Source organism: Hoplias malabaricus, chromosome 6, assembly GCF_029633855.1.
Source record: "Hoplias malabaricus isolate fHopMal1 chromosome 6, fHopMal1.hap1, whole genome shotgun sequence".
Lineage (NCBI taxonomy): Eukaryota > Metazoa > Chordata > Actinopteri > Characiformes > Erythrinidae > Hoplias > Hoplias malabaricus.
Window position 1 is genome coordinate 50,359,122 of NC_089805.1, and position 26,672 is coordinate 50,385,793.

Sequence of the window (26,672 nt, forward strand, 5' to 3'; positions counted from 1 at the left end):
CTGTGATGTGAAGGTGAATTCAGCTTCTTATTTCACAGCTATTTTTTTTTAGAACATTCCATTTCCACCTTAAAGGTAGCAATAACATCTGCCACTAGAATGTAACCGATTCATCATTTAAGGTGGAACAGGAAATTAATTAGTTATCTACTGAGATGCCAGTGTAGCGCTAGTGATGTTTTATGCAAATGAGGAAAAGGGTGATATTACATTAAAACTAAATTAAACTAAGATAATACACTGGTTAAAGGAGAAAAGGCTGATATTTTTAGTTTATTTCCCAACAAGACCTGAGACGCCCTACCCCTAGCCAAAACAGAGACATAGGATTCACCCTAATCCTGAATATATTCAATAGTGGTGTGGAGAAACAAATGGCCCGTGTCAGTTAAATCTCATTTTATACTCTAGTAAATACTTGTGCTGTCTCCATTGTGATATAAATCAGGGGACAAAATGTGGGTCCCTTAAAAAGTTTGAAAAAACCCTGATATTAATGAAGTACAGTATGATTACATCAGAATACCCTAGTTTATTAAAACTCATCAAAGAACACCATGAATCTTAATGACAGCAGTGTCTCCTCCTGTCTCTCTCTAACTCCAGACAGACGCTCTCAAAAGCAGCTGTCTCCTGCAGAGTGCTCAGTTGTAGCCTTCCTGCATTGCCATTCAGAGAAAGTGAGGAAGGAGCTGAACCTGAAGAAATACAGCACATCAGAAGAGGGTTATCAGAGACTCATCCCAGCGATCTCTAACTGCAGAACAGCTCCGTGAGTGTCACCTACACATCATTCACTAATGGAGGTACAGACCATAAGCACATTACACTGTGATGATTTACAATAGAGCATCATCTCTCTTGTTTAAAACCTTTGTTCATATCTTCTGATGCCCAGTATTTTATGCTTTTAGGCTCATTTCACAAAACTTTAACATTTTACCAGAACAATGTTTAAAAGTTTTATAAAAACATTAAACCCCATCACATACGCATAAAGGAATACATGTTTAGTTTGTATTTTATAAACTGCAGCTGAAACTAATTTTCCCTTCCTGGATCGGGGCCTTGTCATGGCGGAAGGGCTTGTGTGGTCTAATGACTTCCAGGGCTATGTCGTCAGGAGCTGTTAGTTCCCAGTAGGGTCTCCCATGGCGAACAGGTCTGAAAAACAAGGTCCAAAACGCATCCCTATGAACACAACAATTAGAACAAAGTGTACCCTGCCCAGGAGAGGATTACTGGACATACCCCTGGAGCCAGGCCTCGGGGTGGTGTCCAACAGCGAGCGCCTGGTGGCCGCGCAGTCCACATGGCCCGGTGATCATTCAGTGTGTTTGTGTGTGCGTATATGTATATATATCCATCCATCCATCCATCCATTATCTGTAACCGCTTAATAGTTGAATGAATGATGGATTTAAACTGATTAAAGGAAATTAAATTGTATTGCAGTCATGAGTCATGGTTAATTTTGTTGATTTTTATTTCTTTGTACTTTCTCCTTTTATATCATTTACAGGTTTGCACCTGTTAGAGCAGGTTGAAAATAAATTCCATAGAAATGGCTGGGAAAAAACAGACTGAAAAACAAGTGTAGCGGGTGAACAAGTGCGCATATCAAAAAGCTGTATACAGCCCGAATCACACCATCAAACCTGACAATCTAGAGTTTGAATGGAGACGATGGCTCGAGAAATCATTGGCAGAAAAATAAGAATATTATTAAATTGAATAACAATATAGTTGCATAAGCTGCGCATGTAGGGAGAGGGTTGAGCTGCTATGTCTGCACACCACCTTGGAAAATCAAATCAAATTTATTTATATAGCGCTTTTCACAATTGATGTTGTCACAAAGTAGCTTCACAGAATTCCAGTAAGACAAAGACTTGACATGAAATGTAAAAAACAAAATGTAAAACCCTCAAGTGAGCAAGCCAGGGGCGACAGTGGCAAGGAAAAATTACCCCAGCTGAGGAAGAAACCTTGGGAGGAACCAAGGCTCACAAGGGGTGACCCATCCTCCTCTGGTCAATAGAACAAAGTGTACCCTGCCCGGGAGAGGGTTACTGGGACATACCCCTGGAGCCAGGCCTCGGGGTGGTGTCCAACAGCGAGCGCCTGGTGGCCGCTCCCCAAAACCTGGGGAGAGAGAGAGAGACATAGAGAGATTGATCTTGAAAGGAAACTGAACCTGGACCAGTAACTGTCATTTTTAATCACTGTGTTTCCTCTCTGTTGTAGATTTGCTGGCTGTAAACTCTCTGAACAGTCCATCACTACTTTAACTGCAGCTCTACAATCAGAAAACTGCTCTCTGAGAGAACTGGACCTCAGTAACAATGACCTGCAGGATTCAGGAGTGAAGAAGATCTCTGAAGGACTGAAGAGTCCACACTGTAAACTGGAGACTCTCAGGTCAGTGTTAAAGGTTATTTTATGGAATTATGGCATTTAAAAAGCAGCATAGAAATATCTTTAAACTATCGTCCACAGTGGAGTTTGTAAAATGTTATATTTATAAACCCTTTTCAGACTTGTTTTGTGTAAGATTTCTAATGGGTCCTGTGATACACTGAGCTCAGTTCTACAATCAGAAAACTGCTCTCTGAGAGAACTGGACCTCAGTAACAATGACCTGCAGGATTCAGGAGTGGAGAAGATCTCTGAAGGACTGAAGAGTCCACACTGTAAACTGGAGACTCTCAGGTCAGTGTTAAAGGTTATTTTATGGAATTATGGCATTTAAAAAGCAGCATAGAAATATCTTTAAACTATCGTCCACAGTGCAGTTTGTAAAATGTTATATTTATAAACCCTTTTCAGACTTGTTTTGTGTAAGATTTCTAATGCGTCCTGTGAGACACTGAGCTCAGCTCTACAATCAGAAAACTGCTCTCTGAGAGAACTGGACCTCAGTAAAAATGACATGAGGGATTCAGGAGTGGAGAAGATCTCTGAAGGACTGAAGAGTACACACTGTAAACTGAAGACTCTCAGGTAAACTGTTCAGCTGTTAAACTCCTTTAATATCAAAACACAAATAAACTCAGGTAAATATTCTGAATTTAAGATTGAGTATAAAAACTGGTTATTTTTTCACAGATGGAAATCTTCCAGCCCAGATTCTCCACAGATGAAAAATACATTTTACTTCGATACTGCTAAATAAACTTAATAAAATGACTGAGTCTGCACTGAGGCTGTAGCTTTTGATTTTTTTATACTTTCAGTTTTTAATTGATTATATGGAGTCAAGAGATATCTGATATATATACAACTTTGATTATTATAAAACATGAATCACATTTAGAAATATTTAAATCTGTTTTCACCCAAGATGAATAAGTTGTTATATATTTTCCTTCCGCTGCCAAAGGAGACAGCAGAAGTAAAAACTCCCTTGAAGCTTGAGGAAGAACCTCAGGAGGAACCAAGACTCACAGAGAACTGTCCTCTTCTGGCCAAACCAATTAGGAATTATAGATGTAGAGTTACTGTACCTTCACATGAATCTGTGGTTGTTCTGGTGTACACATAAACACAATAGTGGTGATAATTGTAATGATTAAATCATTTTGAATGGACAGAAAATGATGAGTGGATTCATAATTGGACTCCACAGAGTTTCAGATTCCTCAGAATATGGAAAATGGAGTTAGTTCATTTTGTTTTGCTTTATGTTGTAAACAGCAATATTAATATATCCACTGTGCTATGAGTGTTGTACAGAGCCCCTAAAGTCTTATGGTGGAAAAATATTATTCAGAGACTTAATTTATTCCCTCAATTTAGTAATTAGTGCCCTCAATTTAGTAATTTATGCCCTCAATTTAGCAATTCGTTCCCTCAATATAGTAATTAATTCCTTCACTTTAGTAATTTATTCCCTCAATTTAGTAATTAGTTCCTTCAATTTAGTAATTCATTCCCTCAATATAGTAATTAATTCCCTCAATTTAGTAATTTGTTCCCTCAATATAGTAAATAATACCCTCAATTTAGTAATTTATGACATGACAGAGCCTACACGTTAGGACACGCATTTGATCTCTCCGGTGCATTCCTTATTTACACATTACAACATTGTTATAGACTAAAACATTAAGAGTTAAGGTTGAGAAAGGAGTAAATATAGGTATAATTTTGAATCTAACAGGACTCAGCTAGAGGTGGGACAGTTGGCTCCTGTTGTGAGGCACATAGCTGTGGCCAAGATCACATCTCATTCTCAAGCACATCATTCAATAAAATCCAATTGATCTGCTATTGTCATTTTTTTCAGTTACCACAGGATGCCAAATGTTGGGGGAAGGCAATAAACCAGAGATTCTGTTTAATTCTCAGGTTTAAACAAACCTGTGCTGTGGAAGATCATAATATAATAAGATCATCATCCTGTCATTATTGGCTACATATTTTCTATCTATTTTTCCATTTTTGATTCAGAAACAATAATGTTTTGTAAGATAAGTGACAGAATTGTAAACTAATAAATAATGACGTGTAAAAGATTTTAAAAAGTTAATAAGAAAGTTTAATTTATTTTTTATAGTGTGTCTAAGAGTTCTTAATACGTTATTTATTTTTCAGGTGGAACAATGAACTGAAACTCATTACAGTGCCAGGCTTTTTCCAATCTAAAGAACATTGGGTCCTGGACTTACTTAAGGAGTTAATTCTGGGCAGTAATCCTGAAAGATTATTTATAAATACATCAGAAAAAATTCACAGAGATTACACCCAGGCTTCACTCTTCTCTTACTTCACTCAGAATGATCCTGTAAAATATTTCCTCTGGTTTCAGACTGGCTTTGTGTGATTTGGGGGGGAAATCTTGTGAAACACTGAGCTCAGCTTTACAATCAGAAGCCTCCTCTCTGAAAGAACTGGACCTCAGTAACAATGACCTGCAGGATTCAGGAGTGGAGAAGATCTCTGAAGGACTGAAGAGTCCACACTGTAAACTGGAGACTCTCAGGTAAATATTGATTACTGAAAAGAAAATGTTCAGCTGGTAAATTCAGTGCTTCTCTGATATAACATTATTATCAGAACAAAGATTTCAGTGAACTCAGCAGCTCATAATAAAATGTTAATAGTTTAAACTGATTAATGAACTCACCATGACCCTGAAGTGGATTTGGCAGAAAAGATTAATGAACGAATGAAATGTTTAATTAATAAGCTACATTCCACTGATCTGGATACAGCTGTTTTATTAAACTCTTCCTCTGTTCTTTAAAACAGACTGTAGTTTATCTATATGCTTTTACAAGGCCTTAGCTGCTTCTCTTGGTGTTTCTGTCTGTGTTTTAGCTTTTAGACAGATATGGACACTGGACTGTGGGCAGGCCAGGGAGCTTACAGGGAGCCAGGCCTGACCTGGTGATTTGTGGGTTACGTGTATGTCCTGGGGTACTTGTGTGAGTGTTAGACTTGGTGTGTGACTAGTAAGGGCACTTCAGTAATTGTTGTTTGTTGCAGTAAAGGCTGTGTCTCATTCCCATCTCCATCACTTGATAGATGGATAGAGAGAAAGATTCAACTTTATTGTTATTGCCAGTTCAAGCAGTTAACATCTACCTGAAATGCAAACAGTAGCATAGTGCAGTAGAGTTTATTAATTCAGATGGAGTTCAGCAAGGAAAGGGGGTTGTAAACAAAGGAAAAGGTAATAAATATTTGGTCACTGTGTTGTTAGTAATCAGAGATCAGTCATTCTACCTAAAGACCTCAGAAACATACCTAAACTGTAACTGTTTTACAGGCCCATAGGTGAAGTTACTCTGATGATAATACGGCTCTATTACATTGTGTTTAATATGATAGAGTTGGAGTATGTTTAATTAAATTGGGTGTTTAGAATTTCTGTAGTAAGATTACAGAAATGTAGCTCCTTTTGCCAATAATTTATTGTATCTCTCTGTTTTGCTCCTTTCTGCAGATTGTCTGGGTGTATGATTACAGAGGAAGGATGTTCATTTCTGGCTGTAGCTCTGAAATCAAACCCCTCCCACCTCAAAGAACTGGATCTGACCTACAATCACCCGGGAGAGGCTGGAGAGAAACTGCTCTCTGATCCACTCTGCAGTCTACACACACTCAGGTAGAGAGAGAGAGAGAGAGAGAGAGAGAGAGAGAAAGAGAGATTGATTTTAATTTTAGGACCCCTTTTTTTAAAACATCAGATTGAGTAATTGGTCGACATTATAAAGTTTGAGGCAGAATAAAAACACAAAAAGATGCATCAGTGAAACAGTAACACCCCATATGATCCACAGACACAACCTCACACCACCACTCCTCTCAACCTCTCAAACTCAGAGACATTTTCCATGCTTTGATAAAAGAAAAACCTCAGTCAAATGTATAATTCCACTATAGAAGTTTTGCTGTGTCCTTTCTCTCAGACTCAAGTCTGACGTTTTTCAAAATCACCAGTTTTGCCTGTTCAGCAGCAATTACACAGAGTATAATTACTTTTTTGAGCCTGTGTGTATTTACAGCAAAAAGTAATCAGAACACATGTGAACAGAAAACCCACCCCTCAGAGAGCACTGCTCAGGTCTCAGAGAAGAAACATGTCCTGGAGAGCAGGAAGAATGGAATTCTCCATCAGGGTACAGAAGAAAACACAACCTGGCAAAACAGCAGATTTACCCAAATTACAGCATTGTAACCCAAACCACCAAGTGACCTACACAGTAAATTCACCAGTGTTAAATCAACACTATTAGTGTTAAATTAATACTGTTAGTGTAATAATTTAACACTCTCAGTGTTAACACCCATAGTTTTGATTTAACACTGGTGAATTTACTGTGTATAGACCATTTTGGAGTGGACATCATGGTTATATCACTGGCAGCTGTGGTGGCAGAAAACAAGTGGAGTTTAATGAGTGAGATCCAAAAAATAATGACAAAACACTTCTTACTGTGCGGAATCGGAAAGGAAAACAAAATTACATTAATTTTTGTAGAATACCATTGAGGAGGACCCCATATGATTCACAGTGGGTTTTTCCCAAACAAAGTTAAACCATACTGTGAACCACAATTGGTCAATTTTATGGGAGTAACATTAACACCTTGACTGGAAATATATCTCTTACTAATGACTAGTTTAGGCAAAAAATTGAATATTACAATATGAATAATAACATCTTACATTTCTGACAGTTACAGAATAAAAAATACATTAACTCACAACGCATTGCTCATAAACACACAACTGAAACAATAACTGATGTTTAATTTCTTTTATCATTTCTTTCAAAACACATTCCTCATAAAGATGCTAAAATAAAAATGCATAAGTGAGGAACACTGACCTATTTATTCATGTCACATTTAATAACGGAGCCCAACTATGTCTCAGCACACGGAGCTTGGGCTCTGTCACAAATAACACCCCATTCCCTACACAGATTATATAACTAAGACTACTACTACACCCAGGGAACTAAAAGTGAAGATTGTGGCCAAATTTTAACTTTATCATCCGACATATGTTACACTATTATGATATTTTATGTCACAACTATGTTGTTCAATACCGAGGATTAACGGAGATGTTTGAGATGCAGCCTCTAGCTCATACTGTCGGAAAATACCTAACTTAAAGCCAAAACAAGAAATTTAGTTATAACAAATGATAAAACTTATTATCCACAAATCTGTTAAACACCCGATGCCTCACCAGAAATTCTATCACAAAATAAACAAAGATGGCCCTGCCCTTGCTGGCATTGAACATAAGGTGAATAGCACGATAATGTCACTCTGACTGAAGCTCTTCTGGTATCACCACACAAAATACATGTAACCTTCCAATGACACCAGCTCTTACAACCACACAATAGAGTCGAACCCTGTCTGGACATTTTCTGCCAACTGGGAACCAGTTCAGTTTCCATTAGTGCACTTTATTTTGCAAAAAGTGAAGAGTTACAGCACAGTCAACCTATTATACGCTTTCTGATTTATAAATAAAAACAAATCAAAAGGGAATAAAAAAGAAGATAATACAGCATCTGAGTGGTTTCTGTGACTGCGCTGAGCTCAAGTTGAGCCACATCTTTAACTGTGCTCCGCTGCTCTCGTTCATCAGCAGGACGCCAAAATACACACTTTTGAAATACAAAATACTCAAATTTGGCACCATCTACATGTATGTCATATCTCAATGTGACCTAAACATGCTGTAAAAAAATCGATAAACCATGACATTTTACTGACATTCACTGGAGAGAACCAAGACTCAAAAATCCTGAACAGAACCAGTTCAAGTTTCAGACTCTGATTTTGAGCTATAATGTGAGATATTGACACTGGGGTCCAATGGCATAGATTTGCTCTTGACATTGGTGGTGACCTATGACTCTAACCCCCTCCCACTTCTTTCTTTCTTTGCTCCGTGATAAAATGACAACGTAAGAGAACAGACAATTGGTGGTTTATTCTGCAGTTCATTTCTAAACCACGTCATTCTTAGCTACAGATGATTGTAGCCTGCTGTTATTATGATGGACTCATTTCATTAGTGAACTCGACTTAAAGTGACTTACATGTTTCTTTGAAAGATAGCTCCTTATGTCCACTTCCCACCTTCTTCTTTTTTGCTGCCCTCCTCACTTACTCCTCACACTCACGTGTCACCCACAGTACACCTGAGTCTTGCAGTAAGTCTCGCTTAGTTTTCCTTCCAGTTTTGGCGCTTCTCACAACCAAACTATAGAGGCTCACGTGACAGCAGGGAAAGGCACAGCCGATCACACTAGCCATGTGTGTTACCGAGAGGTAGGACTCAAGTACAGAACGTGAATGAACCTTTTTCTGTAGCTCTAGCTTAATGAGACGTTGACAGATCAGGGTTTTTTTTCAGGGGATCAGATTATTGGTGGGGATAATTCAATAATTGCTGGGTATTGGTGGGGACACGTCACCTCCATCCATGCTAATTCTACATCCTTGCTGGTGAGTCATCTTCAGGGCTTGTGCCTACGACCGCAGCACAGTGTCAATATCTCATTTTATAGCATGAACATTGAGTGTATTATTGCTTAAATATTGCAAATATTTCATAATTAATTATAAAAACAAATCAGTATGTTATTCACTTTTATTAAATGTATTTGCATTTACCATAAATCAACCAGAAACTAAAGTGCAAACTATCCTGTGTATATAAATAATTAAAAAGTCTAAGTCATTTACAAACTACACTCCTTTCAAGTCATTCATACGTTATTTTTCAAATTTTATGAAACATTTTGCAGCCCCTAATATAAATGGTCACTATTCCTTATGTAAATATAATAAAATGCCAACAAGTTCTTACTAAATATATTTGTCATTTATAAATAAATTGGTCAAACATTTTAAATATTTTGTAGGTTTTTTATCTAATGTTGCAACAAAAAAAATAAACTCACTGTTATTCAGCGTGAGGTGCGTCCCCCTCAGTGTGCGGTGCATTCCCCCAGTGTACGGTGCATCCCCCGTCTGTGTGCGGTGCGTCCTCCACAGTGTGCAGTACATATGCCCTTAGCGTGAGGTGCGTCCCCCCTCAACGTGAGGTGCGTCCCGCCTCTGTGTGTGGTGTGCCCCCCCCCTCAGCCTGCGGTGTGTCCCCCCAATGTACGGTGTGTCCCCCCTCTGTGTGTGGTGCGTCCCCCTCAGCGTGCAGTGCCCGCCCCCACTGGCTAGAAGAGTGTCCCCCCTCTACCCTCACATCTCTGAGGGTCTGGAAACTCACACTCAGAGCTGGACTTAGTGGACACACAGGACACGTCCAGTCTCTGTGTTTCCACTTCACACCCAGGAGGATCATTCTAATGTGTTCTAACTTTTCCGAACCGCTCCAGCATCTCCTGTAATAGCTCTGGTATCCATTTATTTTTATTACTTCTGTATCATCACTCTGTTCTCTCTCTCTGTGTGTGTGTGTGTGTGTTTCAGGATGGAGAATTCAGGAAAGAAGTGGATCAAACCCAGTCTGAGAAAATGTAAATCTCTCTCTCACTTCTGTCTCTTACTCCCTGTCCTTCTCTCTCCCTCTCTCATTCTCTCCAATTCTCCCTTCTCTATCTGTCTGTGTCCTTTTCTGTCACTCACTCTGACATCTCTCTCTCGCTCTCTTTCTCTTCTCTCCTTTTCTCTCTTCTCCTTTGACTCTTTATCTCTGTACATCCCTCTGTTTCTCTCACTCTCTCTGCATATAAGCATTAGCATGCTGCTAACTGGAGAAGTGTCCCTCAGTCGATATTAGCAGTCACTAGCAGTAAGGTTATCATGCAGTACAGAAAGCAAAAAGTATTCTGCTCAGATCTGGGCTGGATCTACTGTAATATCTGGACCGGTTCAGTGAAATGGTGTGCCCCCTCTCAGCGTGCGGTGCGCCCTCCTTCAGCGTGAGGTGTGTCACCCCAGTGTGTGCTGCGTCCCCCGTCTGTGTGCGGTGCGTCCCCCTCAGCGTGTGGTGCGTCCCCTCTCAGCATGAGGTAATATCTGGACCGGTTCAGTAAAACGGATCTGGGCCAGATCTACTGTAATATCGGACCAGTTCAGTAAAACGGATCAGGGCCAGATCTACTGTAATATCGGGACCGGTTCAGTAAAACGGATCAGGGCCAGATCTACTGTAATATCGGACCGGTTCAGTAAAACGGATCAGGGCCAGATCTAATGTAATATCGGGACCGGTTCAGTAAAATGGATCAGGGCCAGATCTACTGTAATATCGGGACCGGTTCAGTAAAACGGATCAGGGCCAGATCTACTGTAATATCGGACCAGTTCAGTAAAACGGATCAGGGCCAGATCTACTGTAATATCGGGACCGGTTCAGTAAAACGGATCAGGGCCAGATCTACTGTAATATCGGACCAGTTCAGTAAAACGGATCAGGGCCAGATCTACTGTAATATCGGACCAGTTCAGTAAAACGGATCAGGGCCAGATCTACTGTAATATCGGACCAGTTCAGTAAAACGGATCAGGGCCAGATCTACTGTAATATCGGGACCGGTTCAGTAAAACGGATCTGGGCCGGATCTACTGTAATATCGGACCGGTTCGGTAAAATGGATCTGGGCCATAATTACTAAAGTATCTGGTTATTTGGTAATCATTAATGTGGTCCCTGTCGATGTTGGAGCTGTAATACCTGAGTTACACTGACGAATATAACACTATGGCGTCAAAATAGGTTTTAAAGTTCTGAGAACCAAAAAACAGGATCCATAACCAATAAATCTTGTAATTGAGAAAACTGTCATTAATATTCAGAGTTATAAAAACAGGATGGTGAACAGAATATTTCCGTATATAATCGTCTATTTTGAGTTTAATGTTCTTGAAGAATCTGTTTTTACTTTCATTCCGGCTTTTCTCAGTCTCGCTTTCGCCTCCAGAAGTTTCTCGCTTTTGACGGGATCTAGACAGTCATTGGCTGCTAAAGTTAACCCCCGCCCACCCAGCAGATTCTGCACACCCTAACCCTGATTTCAAGATTCAAGAGTTTTATTGTCATATGCACAGCAGAAACAAACAGTTACATTATACAATGAAATTCTTACTTTGCCGTTCCCCCAATTACCGACAATATAAAAGAAAAGAAACATAAGAATAGATTTAATGAATATATATCTATGTATATACAAAAAAAAGTTAAGTAAGGAAAATCACTAAGTAGAGAAAGTTAAGGAGAACACTTATGGATGCATGTGCAAGTTTGTGGGTAAAGTGCATATGCATGTGTAAAATATGTTGTGCAGTACAAGAAACGTAAACAGTAAACATTGTTGGTGCAACAATAGCAGCAATATGTAGTGTGTTCCTATTTATGTGTGCTTGTCAGAGTTCTTATCAGAGGTTTTTTTTTTTTTTTTTAAGGGTTTAGCCAGTTCAGAGTGGAAGGGGGGAGGAGGTTCAAGTTCAAAGACTTTATTGTCATTGTCACAGTAAGGAACAGGTTCCGTGTACAATGAAATTCTTTCTTTTGCTCCTCATCAAGAATGCCAAATGGAAGAGAAAATACAACGAATAACTAGATCACTAATAAAGTGCAAAGTTCAATGAGATATATACATGGGTGAACGATAAAGTGAACAATCAAAAACAGCTAGAAGTTGAAACAATCGTTTGTGTGACAGTAAATAACAGAGGAATATAATCATGTGGACAGTAAAGTGCAGAGTTATTTCTGAGGTGGGTTCAGGAGTCTGATGGCAGTGGGGAAGAAAGAGTTCTTTAACCTAGTGGTCTTTCCTTTGACACTTCTGTACCTACGGCCTGAGGGCAGAAGTGTGAACAGTCCATGCTGGGGGTGAATGGGGTCTTTAAGGATGGAGGCAGCTCTCCTGCGGACTCTCTGGTGGTAGATGCTTTGCAGAGAGGGTAGTGGAGTCCTGGTGATCTTCTCAGCAGTCTTTACCACTCTCTGCAAGCGTTTTCGGTCTATCACAGTCGTGCTGCCGTACCACACGGTGATACAGCTGGTCAGGAGTCTCTCGATGACACAGCTATAAAAATTTCTGAGGATTCTGGGTGACATCCCAAATTTTCTCAGCCTCCTCAGGAAATACAACCGCTGCTGAGCCTTTTTGACCAGCTGCATGGTGTTCAATGTCCATGCGAAGTCCTCACTGATGTGGACGCCCAGGTATTTAAAGCTGTTAACCCTCTCTACTTCAAGCTCCAGAATGAACAGTGGCTGATGAGGTCTTTTCTTTTTCCTCATATACACCATCAGCTCCTTCGTCTTGTCTGTGTTGAGGGTGAGGTTGTTGTCCTCACACCATGCTACCAGCCCGATCACCTCCCTCCTGTAGGCCTCTTCATCTCCATCAGTGATGAGTCCTTTCACTGCAGTGTCATCTGCGAACTTGAGTTGATGATGTTGTCCTTGTGATAGGCGACACAGTCATGGGTGAACAGGGTGTAGAGGATGGGGCTGAGGACACATCCCTGTGGAACCCCAGTGTAGGTGGTGATACTGGCTGAAGTCCTGTTGCCAACCCTGATGGACTGGGGCCTGCCAGTCAGGAAGTCCAAAAGCCATTGGCAGAGGGTGGGGTGCAGGCCGAGTGTGGACAGTTTGTGGGTAAGTTTGTGAGGGATGACCGTGTTAAAGGCGGAACTATAGTCCACAAAGAGCATCCTGACATAGGAGTCTTTACTTTCCAGGTGAGAGAGAGAATAGTGGAGGGCAGCAGCAATGCAATCCGAGGTGGATCTGTTGGCACGGTAGGCGTACTGCAGGGGGTCCAGGGTATCCGGTATACTGCGCTGGATGTGGGTCAGCACCACTCTCTCAAAGCACTTCATAATGATTGGAGTGAGTGCCACTGGCCTGTAGTCATTCAGGCAGGTAGGGAGGGTTTCTTGGGGAGGGGGATGATGGTTGTGGTTTTGTAGCAGGTTGGAACGATGCTGTGGCTGAGGGACTGGTTGAAAATGGAGGTGAGAACATCAGCACACTCGTTGGCACATGCTCTGAGGACTCGCCCCGGAATGTTGTCTGGACCTGCCGCTTTGTGAATGTTAATCCTTTTATTGTAGAAATAGTGTATTTTTGTAAATGAACCCACAGCAGCAGATAAAACACAAACAGAGTGTGTTATGGAACATAAAATACATTAGTCATTCGGCCCAGATCCGGAACCAGACCCTATCCAGAACCGTCAGAATAAGCTCATGAACGTACCTCTCTCTCTTTGTTCTTTATGATATTGTTGTATATATTTACAAATATTATACAGAGACTTTTATTTTGTTTTTAAGAAATTATAAATGATTGGAAAATAAAATCTGACACATTTATAGTTTTGACTTTTTATTAAAACTCTTCCAACACAAAAGAGAAGTGATTCTGTGGTGATCCACATCAATAAAGAAATAAATGAATGAAGAAAGAAGCAGACACATGGGCTGTGAATATAGAACGTGTTGGTGCTGTCTTTAAATATGAATTAATCCAGAGTTCGGAAGACTATTAAACATTAGCCTTAAGACACCTTCACTAAAGTTAATTTGTTGAGTGAACACACTTTATCTTCCATTAACTCAGTTCTTCTGTAGAGAATAAGGGAGTGTTCACACAGTTTAAACAGAAAGGTGTGCTGCATGAACCTTACATTAAAGGAGTTCTACTAAAATCACTTACTTTAACTGAATTACATTTTCATATAAATACAGTTCCCTGGTTCAGTTAAATGTGATCTGAACTGTTTTCTAACAGAGTCGTGTAGTTGATGTAACTTCAGATTCATTCTGTTTTACTGAGACATCTGTTTGATCAAATGTAATCACATTCAGTTTAAACTCCACAGCTGTTTACCCTTCGTATAAAATCAGATCTACATCAAGTCTTAAAGGAGCAATCTGTAGGATATTTACTGTACTTAGTCATAAAATGTCCAGGGTGTGATCATAGATTAAAGGAGTAATCTGTAGGATATTTACTGTACTTAGTCATAAAATGTCCAGGGTGTGATCATAGATTAAAGGGGCAATCTGTAGGATATTTACTGTACTTAGTCATAAAATGTCCAGGGTGTGATCATAGATTAAAGGAGCAATCTGTAGGATATTTACTGTACTTAGTCATAAAATGTCCAGGGTGTGATCATAGATTAAAGGAGCAATCTGTAGGATATTTAGAGTACTTAGTCATAAAATGTCCAGGGTGTGATCATAGATTAAAGGAGCAATCTGTAGGATATTTACTGTACTTAGTCATAAAATGTCCAGGGTGTGATCGTAGATTAAAGGAGCAATCTGTAGGATGTTTACTGTACTTGGTCATACAATGTCCAGGGTGTGATCGTAGATTAAAGGAGCAATCTGTAGGATGTTTACTGTACTTAGTCATAAAATGTCCAGGGTGTGATCATAGATTAAAGGAGCAATCTGTAGGATATTTACTGTACTTGGTCATAAAATGTCCAGGGTGTGATCATAGATTAAAGGAGCAATCTGTAGGATATTTACTGTACTTAGTCATAAAATGTCCAGGACCTGATCATAGATTAAAGGAGCAATCTGTAGGATATTTACTGTACTTAGTCATAAAATGTCCAGGGTGTGATCGTAGATTAAAGGAGCAATCTGTAGGATGTTTACTGTACTTAGTCATAAAATGTCCAGGGTGTGATCGTAGATTAAAGGAGCAATCTGTAGGATGTTTACTGTACTTAGTCATAAAATGTCCAGGGTGTGATCATAGTTTAAAGGAGCAATCTGTAGTATATTTACTGTACTTAGTCATAAAATGTCCAGGGTGTGATCGTAGATTAAAGGAACAATCTGTAGGATGTTTACTGTACTTAGTCATAAAATGTCCAGGGTGTGATCATAGATTAAAGGAGCAATCTGTAGGATATTTACTGTACTTGGTCATAAAATGTCCAGGGTATGATCATAGATAAAAGGAGCAATCTGTAGGATATTTACTGTACTTAGTCATAAAATGTCCAGGGTGTGATCATAGATTAAAGGAGTAATCTGTAGGATATTTACTGTACTTAGTCATAAAATGTCCAGGGTGTGATCATAGATTAAAGGGGCAATCTGTAGGATATTTACTGTACTTAGTCATAAAATGTCCAGGGTGTGATCATAGATTAAAGGAGCAATCTGTAGGATATTTACTGTACTTAGTCATAAAATGTCCAGGGTGTGATCATAGATTAAAGGAGCAATCTGTAGGATATTTAGAGTACTTAGTCATAAAATGTCCAGGGTGTGATCATAGATTAAAGGAGTAATCTGTAGGATATTTACTGTACTTAGTCATAAAATGTCCAGGGTGTGATCATAGATTAAAGGGGCAATCTGTAGGATATTTACTGTACTTAGTCATAAAATGTCCAGGGTGTGATCATAGATTAAAGGAGCAATCTGTAGGATATTTACTGTACTTAGTCATAAAATGTCCAGGGTGTGATCATAGATTAAAGGAGCAATCTGTAGGATATTTAGAGTACTTAGTCATAAAATGTCCAGGGTGTGATCATAGATTAAAGGAGCAATCTGTAGGATATTTACTGTACTTAGTCATAAAATGTCCAGGGTGTGATCGTAGATTAAAGGAGCAATCTGTAGGATGTTTACTGTACTTGGTCATACAATGTCCAGGGTGTGATCGTAGATTAAAGGAGCAATCTGTAGGATGTTTACTGTACTTAGTCATAAAATGTCCAGGGTGTGATCATAGATTAAAGGAGCAATCTGTAGGATATTTACTGTACTTGGTCATAAAATGTCCAGGGTGTGATCATAGATTAAAGGAGCAATCTGTAGGATATTTACTGTACTTAGTCATAAAATGTCCAGGACCTGATCATAGATTAAAGGAGCAATCTGTAGGATATTTACTGTACTTAGTCATAAAATGTCCAGGGTGTGATCGTAGATTAAAGGAGCAATCTGTAGGATGTTTACTGTACTTAGTCATAAAATGTCCAGGGTGTGATCGTAGATTAAAGGAGCAATCTGTAGGATGTTTACTGTACTTAGTCATAAAATGTCCAGGGTGTGATCATAGTTTAAAGGAGCAATCTGTAGGATATTTACTGTACTTGGTCATAAAATGTCCAGGGTGTGATCATAGATTAAAGGAGCAATCTGTAGGATATTTACTGTACTTGGTCATAAAATGTCCAGGGTATGATCATAGATTAAAGTAGCAATCTGTAAGATATATACTGTACTTAGTCATACAATATCCAGGGTGTGATCGTAGATTAAAGGAGCAATCTGTAGGATGTTTACTGTACTTAGTCATAAAATGTCCAGGGTGTGATCATAGATTAAAGGAGCAATCTGTAGGATATTTACTGTACTTGGTCATAAAATGTCCAGGGTGTGATCGTAGATTAAAGGAGCAATCTGTAGTATATTTACTGTACTTAGTCATAAAATGTCCAGGGTGTGATCGTAGATTAAAGGAACAATCTGTAGGATGTTTACTGTACTTAGTCATAAAATGTCCAGGGTGTGATCATAGATTAAAGGAGCAATCTGTAGGATATTTACTGTACTTGGTCATAAAATGTCCAGGGTATGATCATAGATAAAAGGAGCAATCTGTAGGATATTTACTGTACTTAGTCATAAAATGTCCAGGGTGTGATCATAGATTAAAGGAGCAATCTGTAGGATATTTAGAGTACTTAGTCATAAAATGTCCAGGGTGTGATCATAGATTAAAGGAGCAATCTGTAGGATATTTACTGTACTTGGTCATAAAATGTCCAGGGTGTGATCATAGATTAAAGGAGCAATCTGTAGGATATTTAGAGTACTTAGTCATAAAATGTCCAGGGTGTGATCATTGATTAAAGGAGCAATCTGTAGGATGTTTACTGTACTTAGTAATAAAATGTCCAGGGTGTGATCATAGATTAAAGGAGCAATCTGTAGGATATTTAGAGTACTTAGTCATAAAATGTCCAGGGTGTGATCATAGATTAAAGGAGCAATCTGTAGGATATTTAGAGTACTTAGTCATAAAATGTCCAGGGTGTGATCATAGATTAAAGGAGCAGTCTGTAGGATGTTTACTGTACTTAGTCATAAAATGTCCAGGGTGTGATCGTAGATGAAGGAAACAGTCAAAGCTAAATCACTGCTGTCTCTCAGAGCATTGCTGAAGCAGTATATTCTCTTTGAGAAGTGCCCAGCCGGAGCGGAGCTCCTATGATCCCGCCCACTGAGGTCCTGCCTGTGTCCCACCCTCTGTCCAATCATTTTACAGTCCACCGTGTGGCCAATTCTACAAACAGTATCTCACAGTCATGAAATAACGGAAATGATGGAACAGAGAAATGAAGCTTGGTGGTACACAGTGAATATAAGTGTTTCACTGGTAGGTAGATGTTTTAGTGACATGGTGTTCACTGGGTTGTATGTTTTAATGGATACATTGGGAAATAGGTTTTGTTTATAAACCTAGCACTAGCTCCAGCTCTTAAGGTGGAACAGAGAAGTAAAGAACCTGGAGAGTAACTCCATTAGGACTCGTAAACGGACTCATGAGGTGCAACTAAATGTTTGACTGCGACAATTGTGGATAAGATCTGCCTCCTAAAGGACTTTATGGTGGAAGGAGAATCGATGAGTGACACCAGTCTTGTCTAATGTGGAAATATTTAAGGTGGATTTGTACAGATTTGAACAGTAAAGACTTGTAAATGAGGGAAATGGCGGCCGCGTGTTCACTTTTTTGCGTGAAATGATGTACACTTTTCTGTGTAAATGAGTTGATTATGGCACACTTTTCTTATCGATTACGGCCAAAGTTCTTAAACTGGTCTCTTGTTGGTTCAGTTTTCTTCAAACTGTCATCTGCTGGAGCTTCATGTCTGAGGAGGAGGAGGAGGAGGGAGAGGAGGAAGAGGAGGAGGGAGAGGAGGGGGGAGAGGAGGAGAAGGAGGAGGAGGAGGAGGGAGAGGAGGAGGAGGAGGAGGGAGACGAGGAGGAGGGGGGGAGGGAGAGGAGGAGGAGGAAGAGGAGGAGGAGGAGGAGAAGGAGGAGGAGGAGGAGGGGGAGGAGGAGGGAGAGGGGGAGGAGGGAGAGGAGGAGGAGGAGGAGGAGGGGGAGGAGGGAGAGGAGGAGGAGGGAGAGGGGGAGGGAGAGGAGGAGGAGGGAGAGGAGGTGGAGGAGAAGGAGGGAGACAGCTCTCTCCACTGTTTTAAAACTCTATTCTAGTTCAGATTTTAAACACTTGGTGTCAGTTACAGATTGCTCCTTTAAGTTCATACACAGTGTTTAAAAGTTGTAGAGATGCTGTATGTGTTTATTACAGACGTTATTTCTTGTGAAGTGATCGGTAGCAGTTCAGCTACAGCTCTATTAGAGTTTAATAAAAAGGGGGAGGTAATAACCAGCTCGCTGACTCAGATCACATCTACATCATTTACAGTGGAGAAAAGGAGTTTAAACCAAAACTAAACCAAAAACAATCGTCTGAAACAGTCATCTTTAGGAGCCTCGAGGATGGAGGGCTTTTCCAAAAGTGACAGCTTTACAGCCAATAAATGCTGAGTTGTGAGAAAGAGCTTCTTCTGCTTCCTGTGAATCAGAGACACACTGCTTCATATGATTCTAGACTGAAGAGGAAAATAAATAAAGTTCAGACTCCAGAGGAAATACTAAGGTCATCATTAGTGCTTTTCCACTGCAGGGTCCCTACACTACTCTACTAGAGTCTGCTCTGATCTCTGCTTTTCCATTGGCCAGGTTTGGAGCTGATACGTGGAAGCAGCTCATTTTTAGTAACTGCTCACTTGTGGCTCCAAGCTGATTGTTCAGAGAGGACTCACTCTACGTGATGAAATGCAGAGATTCAGCACAGACTTGTTTAACGTTACTGCTGCCATTGTTGTGAGCACACACACACACACACACTGTTTATCAGGGACCGTATTATGAGCAGAGTCAAGTAGAACTGAGTAGTGTTGGGACCATGCAGTGGAAATGCTCCACAACTAATGTCTACTGTGCAGTTGATCTGTAAGTTGATCTGTTTAGTTCTGAGACTGAGAGTTGTTTTTTAAGAGCTGTTTGATATTATACTCACCACCTTTACAACAGTTAAAGAAGTTCAAGCTTCTTCCATGGCTGAGCCGTGGACTGGGGCTGAGTCGATCTACCACAGGTCTTCAGTCCACTTTGTAAAATTTTATAAGATAATCCTTGGTGCCAAATGGAATCAAATGCCTTTTTAAAGTCAATGAAACGGGCAAATATTTTGGATTTATTTTGGACAACATATTTATCTTTTTTTTAAACTTTACACTAATATAGCACCTTTCTAGAAACCCAAGGACACTTTACAATCAACACAACATTCAATCCACACACACACTGGCAAGAAGCGGCAGCCAAACGTGCACAGTGTACTCTCGACCAGGAATGACCGCCCACCTGGAGGACTGCATCGGGCACTAGGGTTTCACCCAGGACAGAGCACTGATCCATATCTGGGCACACACACATTCACTCACATACACACTCATTCACTCATTCACCAGGACAGTTATGAGAGAAGCCAATTCACCTAACCTCAATGTTTTTGGACTGTGTAAGGAAACCGCAGACCCCGGAGGAAAGCCACGCAGACACGGGGAGAACATGGAAACTCCACCCAGATGGGCCTTGAACCCAAGATCCCAGCACTGAGAAGAGAACATGCTCACAACTAAGCCACCGTGCTGCCTCAAATGTGTTATTTATGAATCAGGGCGTGTAGGGGGTAAATGTGATCAGTGGTGCAGTGATTTGGTAAAAATCCAATCTGACTCTTACTAAGGACACTGTGCTCCATTAGGAAGTCTAATAATCTGGAATTTAAAATGCTACACTGTAAATTCCCCAGGTCACTGTTCACACAGATGCCTCTGTATTTATTAGGGTGGAGTTTATCTCCAGATTTAAAGATGGGTGTTATCAGTCCACGGCTCCAGATCTCAGAACCAGGTTTAACAGCTTTAAAGTGGCCAATTGGAATTTTGAACTGGTGCATTTTAGCATCTCGTTTAAGATGCCGTCAGGTCCAGATGCTTTGTTCGGTTTTAGTTTTTTAATTTTCTCTTTAAGCTCCTGCTCAGTGATCGTGAAGTCCGGTGGGTTCTGGTTTTCTTTGATCACTATTTCTAATTGTTCAAGTTTTGTGTTTATTGTGTTTTGTTCAGAATGTGGATCTAATTCTACTTTTTTGAAGAGTGTTTGGAAGTGGTTGGTCCACGTCTCTCCGTTTTCAATCGCCAATTCTTCATAGTCTTTCTTTTTTAGGTTGTTCCAATTTGTCCAGAACTGGTTTGTTCTGATGGACTCCTCGATTAGTGCCAGGTGCTTTGTGGCGTACTGAGCTTTTTTGGTTCTGAGTGTACGTTTATACGTCTTTAGTGTTTCACAGTAAAGAAGGCGTATGTGGGTGTGGTTTGGATCTCTGTGTTTCTGATTTGATAAATGTCTAAGTTTTTTACGCAAATTTTGACATTCTTGGTCGAGTCTTGGTCATTTTCTTTTTTGAAGTTAGGTTTTGATGTGCTTTTCAGTTTCAGTTTTGCCTTTTCAGCTGCTTTGTGAAAAATCCAATTAAAGTTTCTAACGGCCAGATTGATGCCTTCGTTACTGTGAGTGTAGGTGGCGTCCAGAAAGGTGTCTAAAAGTGTTTGAATTTTCTGGTGCCCGATTGCTTTCTGGTGCCCTGGGCCTGGAAATGGCACGCCTCTCTCTCCAACTCAGAGAACATGTCTTCAGAGTAGTACGGGGACTCTGAGGGTGGGATGTATACAGCACAGAGGAATATATCTTTCTGTGAAGAGACTACTGTGTTTCTGATTTTAATCCAAATAGAATATTTTCCTGTTTTTAATGTGTGTATATTTTGATGTAGGTTTTCTTTGTACCAGAGGATTAACCCTCCTGAGTATCTTCCTTGGCGAACTGTGCTCAGTTTTTGTGGTGGGACTATGATTTCTCTGTACCCTTTGGGACAGTGAGTGACGATGTCTGCCTTGCACCATGTCTCCTGTAAAATAATGATGTCAAGGTTTTTAATGCATTCTTTAAAATCACTGCTCAAGCTTTTTAAACCGAAAGCTGAAGATTTCAGTCCTTGAATGTTCCATGAACTAATTGAAAGTGAAGCCATGTTAGATTTATATTTTAAGATTTAAGATCCTTATAAACAATGTACATTTATAGATGTGCACTTCTCCTGGGGCTCATGTGAGTCTGTGCAGTTTTATGCAGCTTTGAGTCTGGTGCAGATGTACTGCAGTAACTGCTTGATCTCACCCATCTGAGTGTGGTGTGTTCTTCTGAGGGCGTCGGCATAGCTGTACCTATGTTGTGCTGCTGGGATAGTGAGGTTGCCGTGGCTCTGTTTCCTGGTTGGTTTGTGTGACCTGCTATGTGTGCTGGGTTGGTGGTTGTGTGACGTAGCACTGGTGAGGGCTGTGTGCAGGTCGGACTGCTGGAATACGCTGGGCTATAGTGGGTTGTGATGGTGTGGTGAGCTCTGTGAGGGTTTGAGTCTGTTCAGTGGGGTTAGGAGTGAGCTCTGTGAGGGGTGGAGTGGGGTTAGGGATGAGCTCTGTGAGGGGTGAAGTGGGTTCAGTGGGGTTAGGAGTGAACTCTGTGAGGGGTGTGGTGGGTTCAGTGGGGTTAGGGATGAGCTCTGTGAGGGTGGAGTGGGGTCAGAGGGGTGGAGTGGTGTTAGGAGTGAGCTCTGAGGGGTGGAGTTTGTTCAGTGGGGTTAGGAGTGAGCTCTGTGAGGGTGGAGTGGGTTCAGTGGTGTTAGGAGTGAGCTCTGAGGGTAGTGGGTTCAGTGGTTTTAGGAGTGAACTCTGTGAGGGTGGAGTGGGTTCAGTAGGGTTAGGAGTGAGCTCTGAGGGTAGTGTGGGTTCAGTGGTGTTAGGAGTTAGCTCTGTGACGTATGGAGTGGGTTCAGTGGGGTTAGGAATGAGCTCTGTGAGGGTACTGTGGGTTCAGTGGTGTTAGGAGTGAGCTCTGTGAGGGGTGTGGTGGGTTTAGTAGGGTTAGGAGTGAGCTCTGTGAGGGTGGAGTGGGTTCAGTGGGGATAGGAGTGAGCTCTGTGAGGACGGAGTGGGTTCAGTGGGGTTAGGAGTGAACTCTGTGAGGGGTGTGGTGGGTTTAGTAGGGTTAGGAGTGAGCTCTGTGAGGGTGGAGTGGGTTCAGTGGGGATAGGAGTGAGCTCTGTGAGGACGGAGTGGGTTCAGTGGGGTTAGGAGTTAGCTCTGTGAGGGTGGAGTGGGTTCAGTGGTGTTAGGAGTGAGCTCTGTGAGGGTGGAGTGGGTTCAGTGGTGTTAGGAGTTAGCTCTGAGAGGGTGGAGTGGGTTCAGTGGTGTTAGGAGTGAGCTCTGTGAGGGTGGAGTGGGTTCAGTGGTGTTAGGAGTGAGCTCTGTGAGGACGGAGTGGGTTCAGTGGGGTTAGGAGTTAGCTCTGTGAGGGTGGAGTGGGTTCAGTGGGGTTAGGAGTGAGCTCTGAGGGTAGTGTGGGTTCAGTGGTGTTAGGGGTGAGCTCTGAGGGTAGTGTGGGTTCAGTGGTGTTAGGAGTGAGCTCTTTGAGGGAGGAGTGGGTTCAGTGGGGTTAGGAGTGAGCTCTGTGAGGACGGAGTGGGTTCAGTGGGGTTAGGAGTGAGCTCTGTGAGGGAGGATTGGGTTCAGTGGGGTTAGGAGTGAGCTCTGTGAGGTGTGGAGTGGGTTCAGTGGTGTTAGGAGTGAGCTCTGTGAGGACGGAGTGGGTTCAGTGGGGTTAGGAGTGAGCTCTGTGAGGTGTGGAGTGGGTTCAGTGGGGTTAGGAGTGAGCTCTGAGGGTAGTGTGGGTTCAGTGGTGTTAGGAGTGAGCTCTGTGAGGGAGGAGTGGGTTCAGTGGGGTTAGGAGTGAGCTCTGTGAGGTGTGGAGTGGGTTCAGTGGTGTTAGGAGTGAGCTCTGTGAGGACGGAGTGGGTTCAGTGGGGTTAGGAGTGAGCTCTGTGAGGTGTGGAGTGGGTTCAGTGGGGTTAGGAGTGAGCTCTGAGGGTGGAGTGGGTTCAGTGGGGTTAGGAGTGAGCTCTGAGAAGGTGGAGTGGGTTCAGTGGGGTTAGGAGTGAGCTCTGTGAGGGGTGAAGTGGGTTCAGTGGGGTTAGGAGTGAGCTCTGAGAGGGTAGTGTGGGTTCAGTGGTGTTAGGAGATAGCTCTGTGAGGTATGGAGTGGGTTCAGTGGTGTTAGGAATGAGCTCTGTGAGGTTACTGTGGGTTCAGTGGTGTTAGGAGTGAGCTCTGTGAGGACGGAGTGGGTTCAGTGGGGTTAGGAGTGAGCTCTGTGAGGGGTGGAGTGGGTTCAGTGGGGATAGGAGTGAACTCTGTGAGGGGTGTGGTGGGTTCAGTAGGGTTAGGGGGAGCTCTGTGAGGGGTGGAGTGGTGTTAGGAATGAGCTCTGTAAGGGGTGGAGTGGGATTAGGAGTGAGCTCTGAGAGGGTGGAGTGGGTTCAGTAGGGGTAGGAGTGAGCTCTGAGGGTAGTGTGGGTCCAGTGGTGTTGGGAGAGAGCTCTGTGAGGGTGGAGTGGGTTCAGTGGGCTTAGGAGTGAGCTCTGAGGGTAGTGCGGGTTCAGTGGGGTTAGGAGTGAGCTCTGAGGGGTGGAGTGGTTTCAGTGGGGTTAGGAGTGAGCTCTGAGAGGGTGGAGTGGGTTCAGTGGGGTTAGGAGTGAGCTCTGAGGGTAGTGCGGGTTCAGTGTGGTTAGGAGTGAACTCTGTGAGGGTGGAGTGGGTTCAGTGGGGTTAGGAGTGAGCTCTGAGGGTAGTGTGGGTTCAGTGGTGTTAGGAGTTAGCTCTGTGACGTATGGAGTGGGTTCAGTGGGGTTAGGAGTGAGCTCTGAGGGTAGTGTGGGTTCAGTGGTGTTAGGAGTTAGCTCTGTGACGTATGGAGTGGGTTCAGTGGGGTTAGGAGTGAGCTCTGTGAGGGTGGAGTGAGTTCAGTGGGGTTAGGAGTGAGCTCTAAGGGTAGTGTGGGTTCAGTGGGGTTAGGAGTGAGCTCTGTGAGGGTGGAGTGGGTTCAGTGGGGTTAGGAGTGAGCTCTAAGCGTAGTGTGGGTTCAGTGGGGTTAGGAGTGATATCTGTGAGGGTAGTGTGTTTATTGTGTGTGTAGATGTGTGTGTGTGTGTGATGGTGTATTCTTTAATGTGTGTTTATCGTGTGTGTGTGTGTGTGTGTGTGTGTGTGTGTGTGATGGTGTGTTCTCTAATGTGTGTTTTTTGTGTGTGTAGATGTGTGTGTGTGTGTGTGTGTTTGTGTGTGATGGTGTGTTTTCTAATGTGTGTTTATTGTGTGTTTGTGTGTGTGTGTGTGTGTGTGTGTGTGATGGTGTGTTCTCTAAAGAGTGTTTATTGTGTGTAGATGTGTGTGTCTGAGGGTGTGTTCTCTAATGTGTCTTTATTGTGTGTGTGTGTGTGTGATGGTGTGTTTTCTAATGCGTGTTCATTGTGTGTCTAGGTGTGTGTGTGTGTGTGTGATGGTGTGTTCTCTAAAGAGTGTTTATTGTGTGTAGATGTGTGTGTGTGAGGGTGTGTGATGGTGTTTTCTCTAATGCGTATTTATTGTGTGTCTGTGATTGTGTGTTCTCAAATGTGTGTTTATTGTGTGTGTGTGTGTGTGTGTGTGTGTGTGTGATGGTGTGTTTTCTAATACGTGTTCATTGTGTGTCTAGGTGTATGTGTGTGTGTGATTGTGTGTTCTCAAATGTGTGTTTATTGTGTGTGTGTGTGTGTGTGTGTGTGTGTGTGTGTGTGTGTGATGGTGTGTTTTCTAATACGTGTTCATTGTGTGTCTAGGTGTGTGTGTGTGTGTGTGTGTGTGATTGTGTGTTCTCAAATGTGTGTTTATTGTGTGTTTGTGTGTGTGTGTGTGTGTGATGGTGTGTTCTCTAATGTGTGTTTATTGTGTGTGTGTGTGTGGTTGTGTGTGTGATGGTGTGTTCTCTAATGTGTGTTTATTGTGTGTGTGTGTGTGTGTGATGGTGTTTTCTCTAATGTGTGTGTGTGTGTGTGTGTGGTTGTGTGTGTGATGGTGTGTTCTCAAACGTGTGTTTATTGTGTGTGTAGATGCGTGTGTGATGGTGTTTTCTCTAATGTGTGTGTGTGTGTGTGGTTGTGTGTGTGATGGTGTGTTCTCGAATGTGTGTTTATTGTGTGTGTAGATGCGTGTGATGTCACTCTGGATCCAAACACAGCATTCGTTGGTGTCTCTCTGTCGGAGGGAAACAGGAAGGTGGAGCGTGTGGAGGAGGATCAGTCGTATCCAGATCGTCCGGAGAGATTTGATTGTTTTGGTCAGGTTCTGAGTGTGGAGAGTTGGACTGGACTCTGTTACTGGGAGGTGGAGTGGAGCGGGTGGATGGCTGAAATCTTAGTGTCGTACAGAAGAATCCAGAGGAAAGGATACAGAGATGAGTGTAGATTTGGACACAATAAAAACTCCTGGAGTCTGCGCTGCTCTGGGAACAGTTTCTCTGTGTTCCACAATAATCAGGAAACTAAGATCCCTGCCCCTCCCTCTCCCTCTAACAGAGTGGGGGTGTATCTGGACTGGGAGGGGGGCACTCTGTCCTTCTACACCATCCCCCCCAACACACACACACTCACACACTTACACACATTCACCACCACATTCACTGAGCCCCTCTACGCTGGGTTTACTGTTTGGGAAGGGTCATCAGCACGTGTGTGTGTGTGTGTTAGAATAGCCTACTGTCTCACACACACTGGGCTTTGGTAAACATTTCAGTGTAAGACTCGCACTGACCACACAGTCTTCTGTCTCTGTCTCACCTCTCTCACACTGACCACACAGTCTTCTGTCTCTGTCTCACCTCTCTCACACTGACCACACAGTCTTCTGTCTCTGTCTCACCTCTCTCACACTGACCACAGTCTTCTGTCTCTGTCTCACCTCTCTCACACTGACCACACAGTCTTCTGTCTCTGTCTCACCTCTCTCACACTGACCACAGTCTTCTGTCTCTGTCTCACCTCTCTCACACTGACCACACAGTCTTCTGTCTCTGTCTCACCTCTCTCACACTGTCCACACAGTCTTCTGTCTCACCTCTCTCACACTGACCACACAGTCTTCTGTCTCTGTCTCACCTCTCTCA

The 26,672-nt window shown here is 42.1% G+C and overlaps 1 protein-coding gene across 2 annotated transcripts in view; it reads left to right on the forward strand.

The window, feature by feature from the left end:
• Window positions 1-26,303, forward strand: part of LOC136700413 (ribonuclease inhibitor-like) — a 74,659-nt gene extending 48,356 nt beyond the window's left edge. For both annotated transcript variants that reach the window (XM_066675758.1, XM_066675756.1), the window contains 8 exons: window positions 607-772; window positions 2,248-2,421; window positions 2,539-2,712; window positions 2,830-3,003; window positions 4,811-4,984; window positions 5,951-6,112; window positions 9,969-10,015; window positions 25,716-26,303. In XM_066675758.1, the coding sequence (XP_066531855.1) occupies window positions 607-772; window positions 2,248-2,421; window positions 2,539-2,712; window positions 2,830-3,003; window positions 4,811-4,984; window positions 5,951-6,112; window positions 9,969-10,015; window positions 25,716-26,293 (1,649 nt within the window). In that variant the 3' untranslated portion in view covers window positions 26,294-26,303. The remainder of the gene's footprint in view (window positions 1-606; window positions 773-2,247; window positions 2,422-2,538; window positions 2,713-2,829; window positions 3,004-4,810; window positions 4,985-5,950; window positions 6,113-9,968; window positions 10,016-25,715) is intronic.
• Window positions 26,304-26,672: the final 369 nt, after the last annotated feature.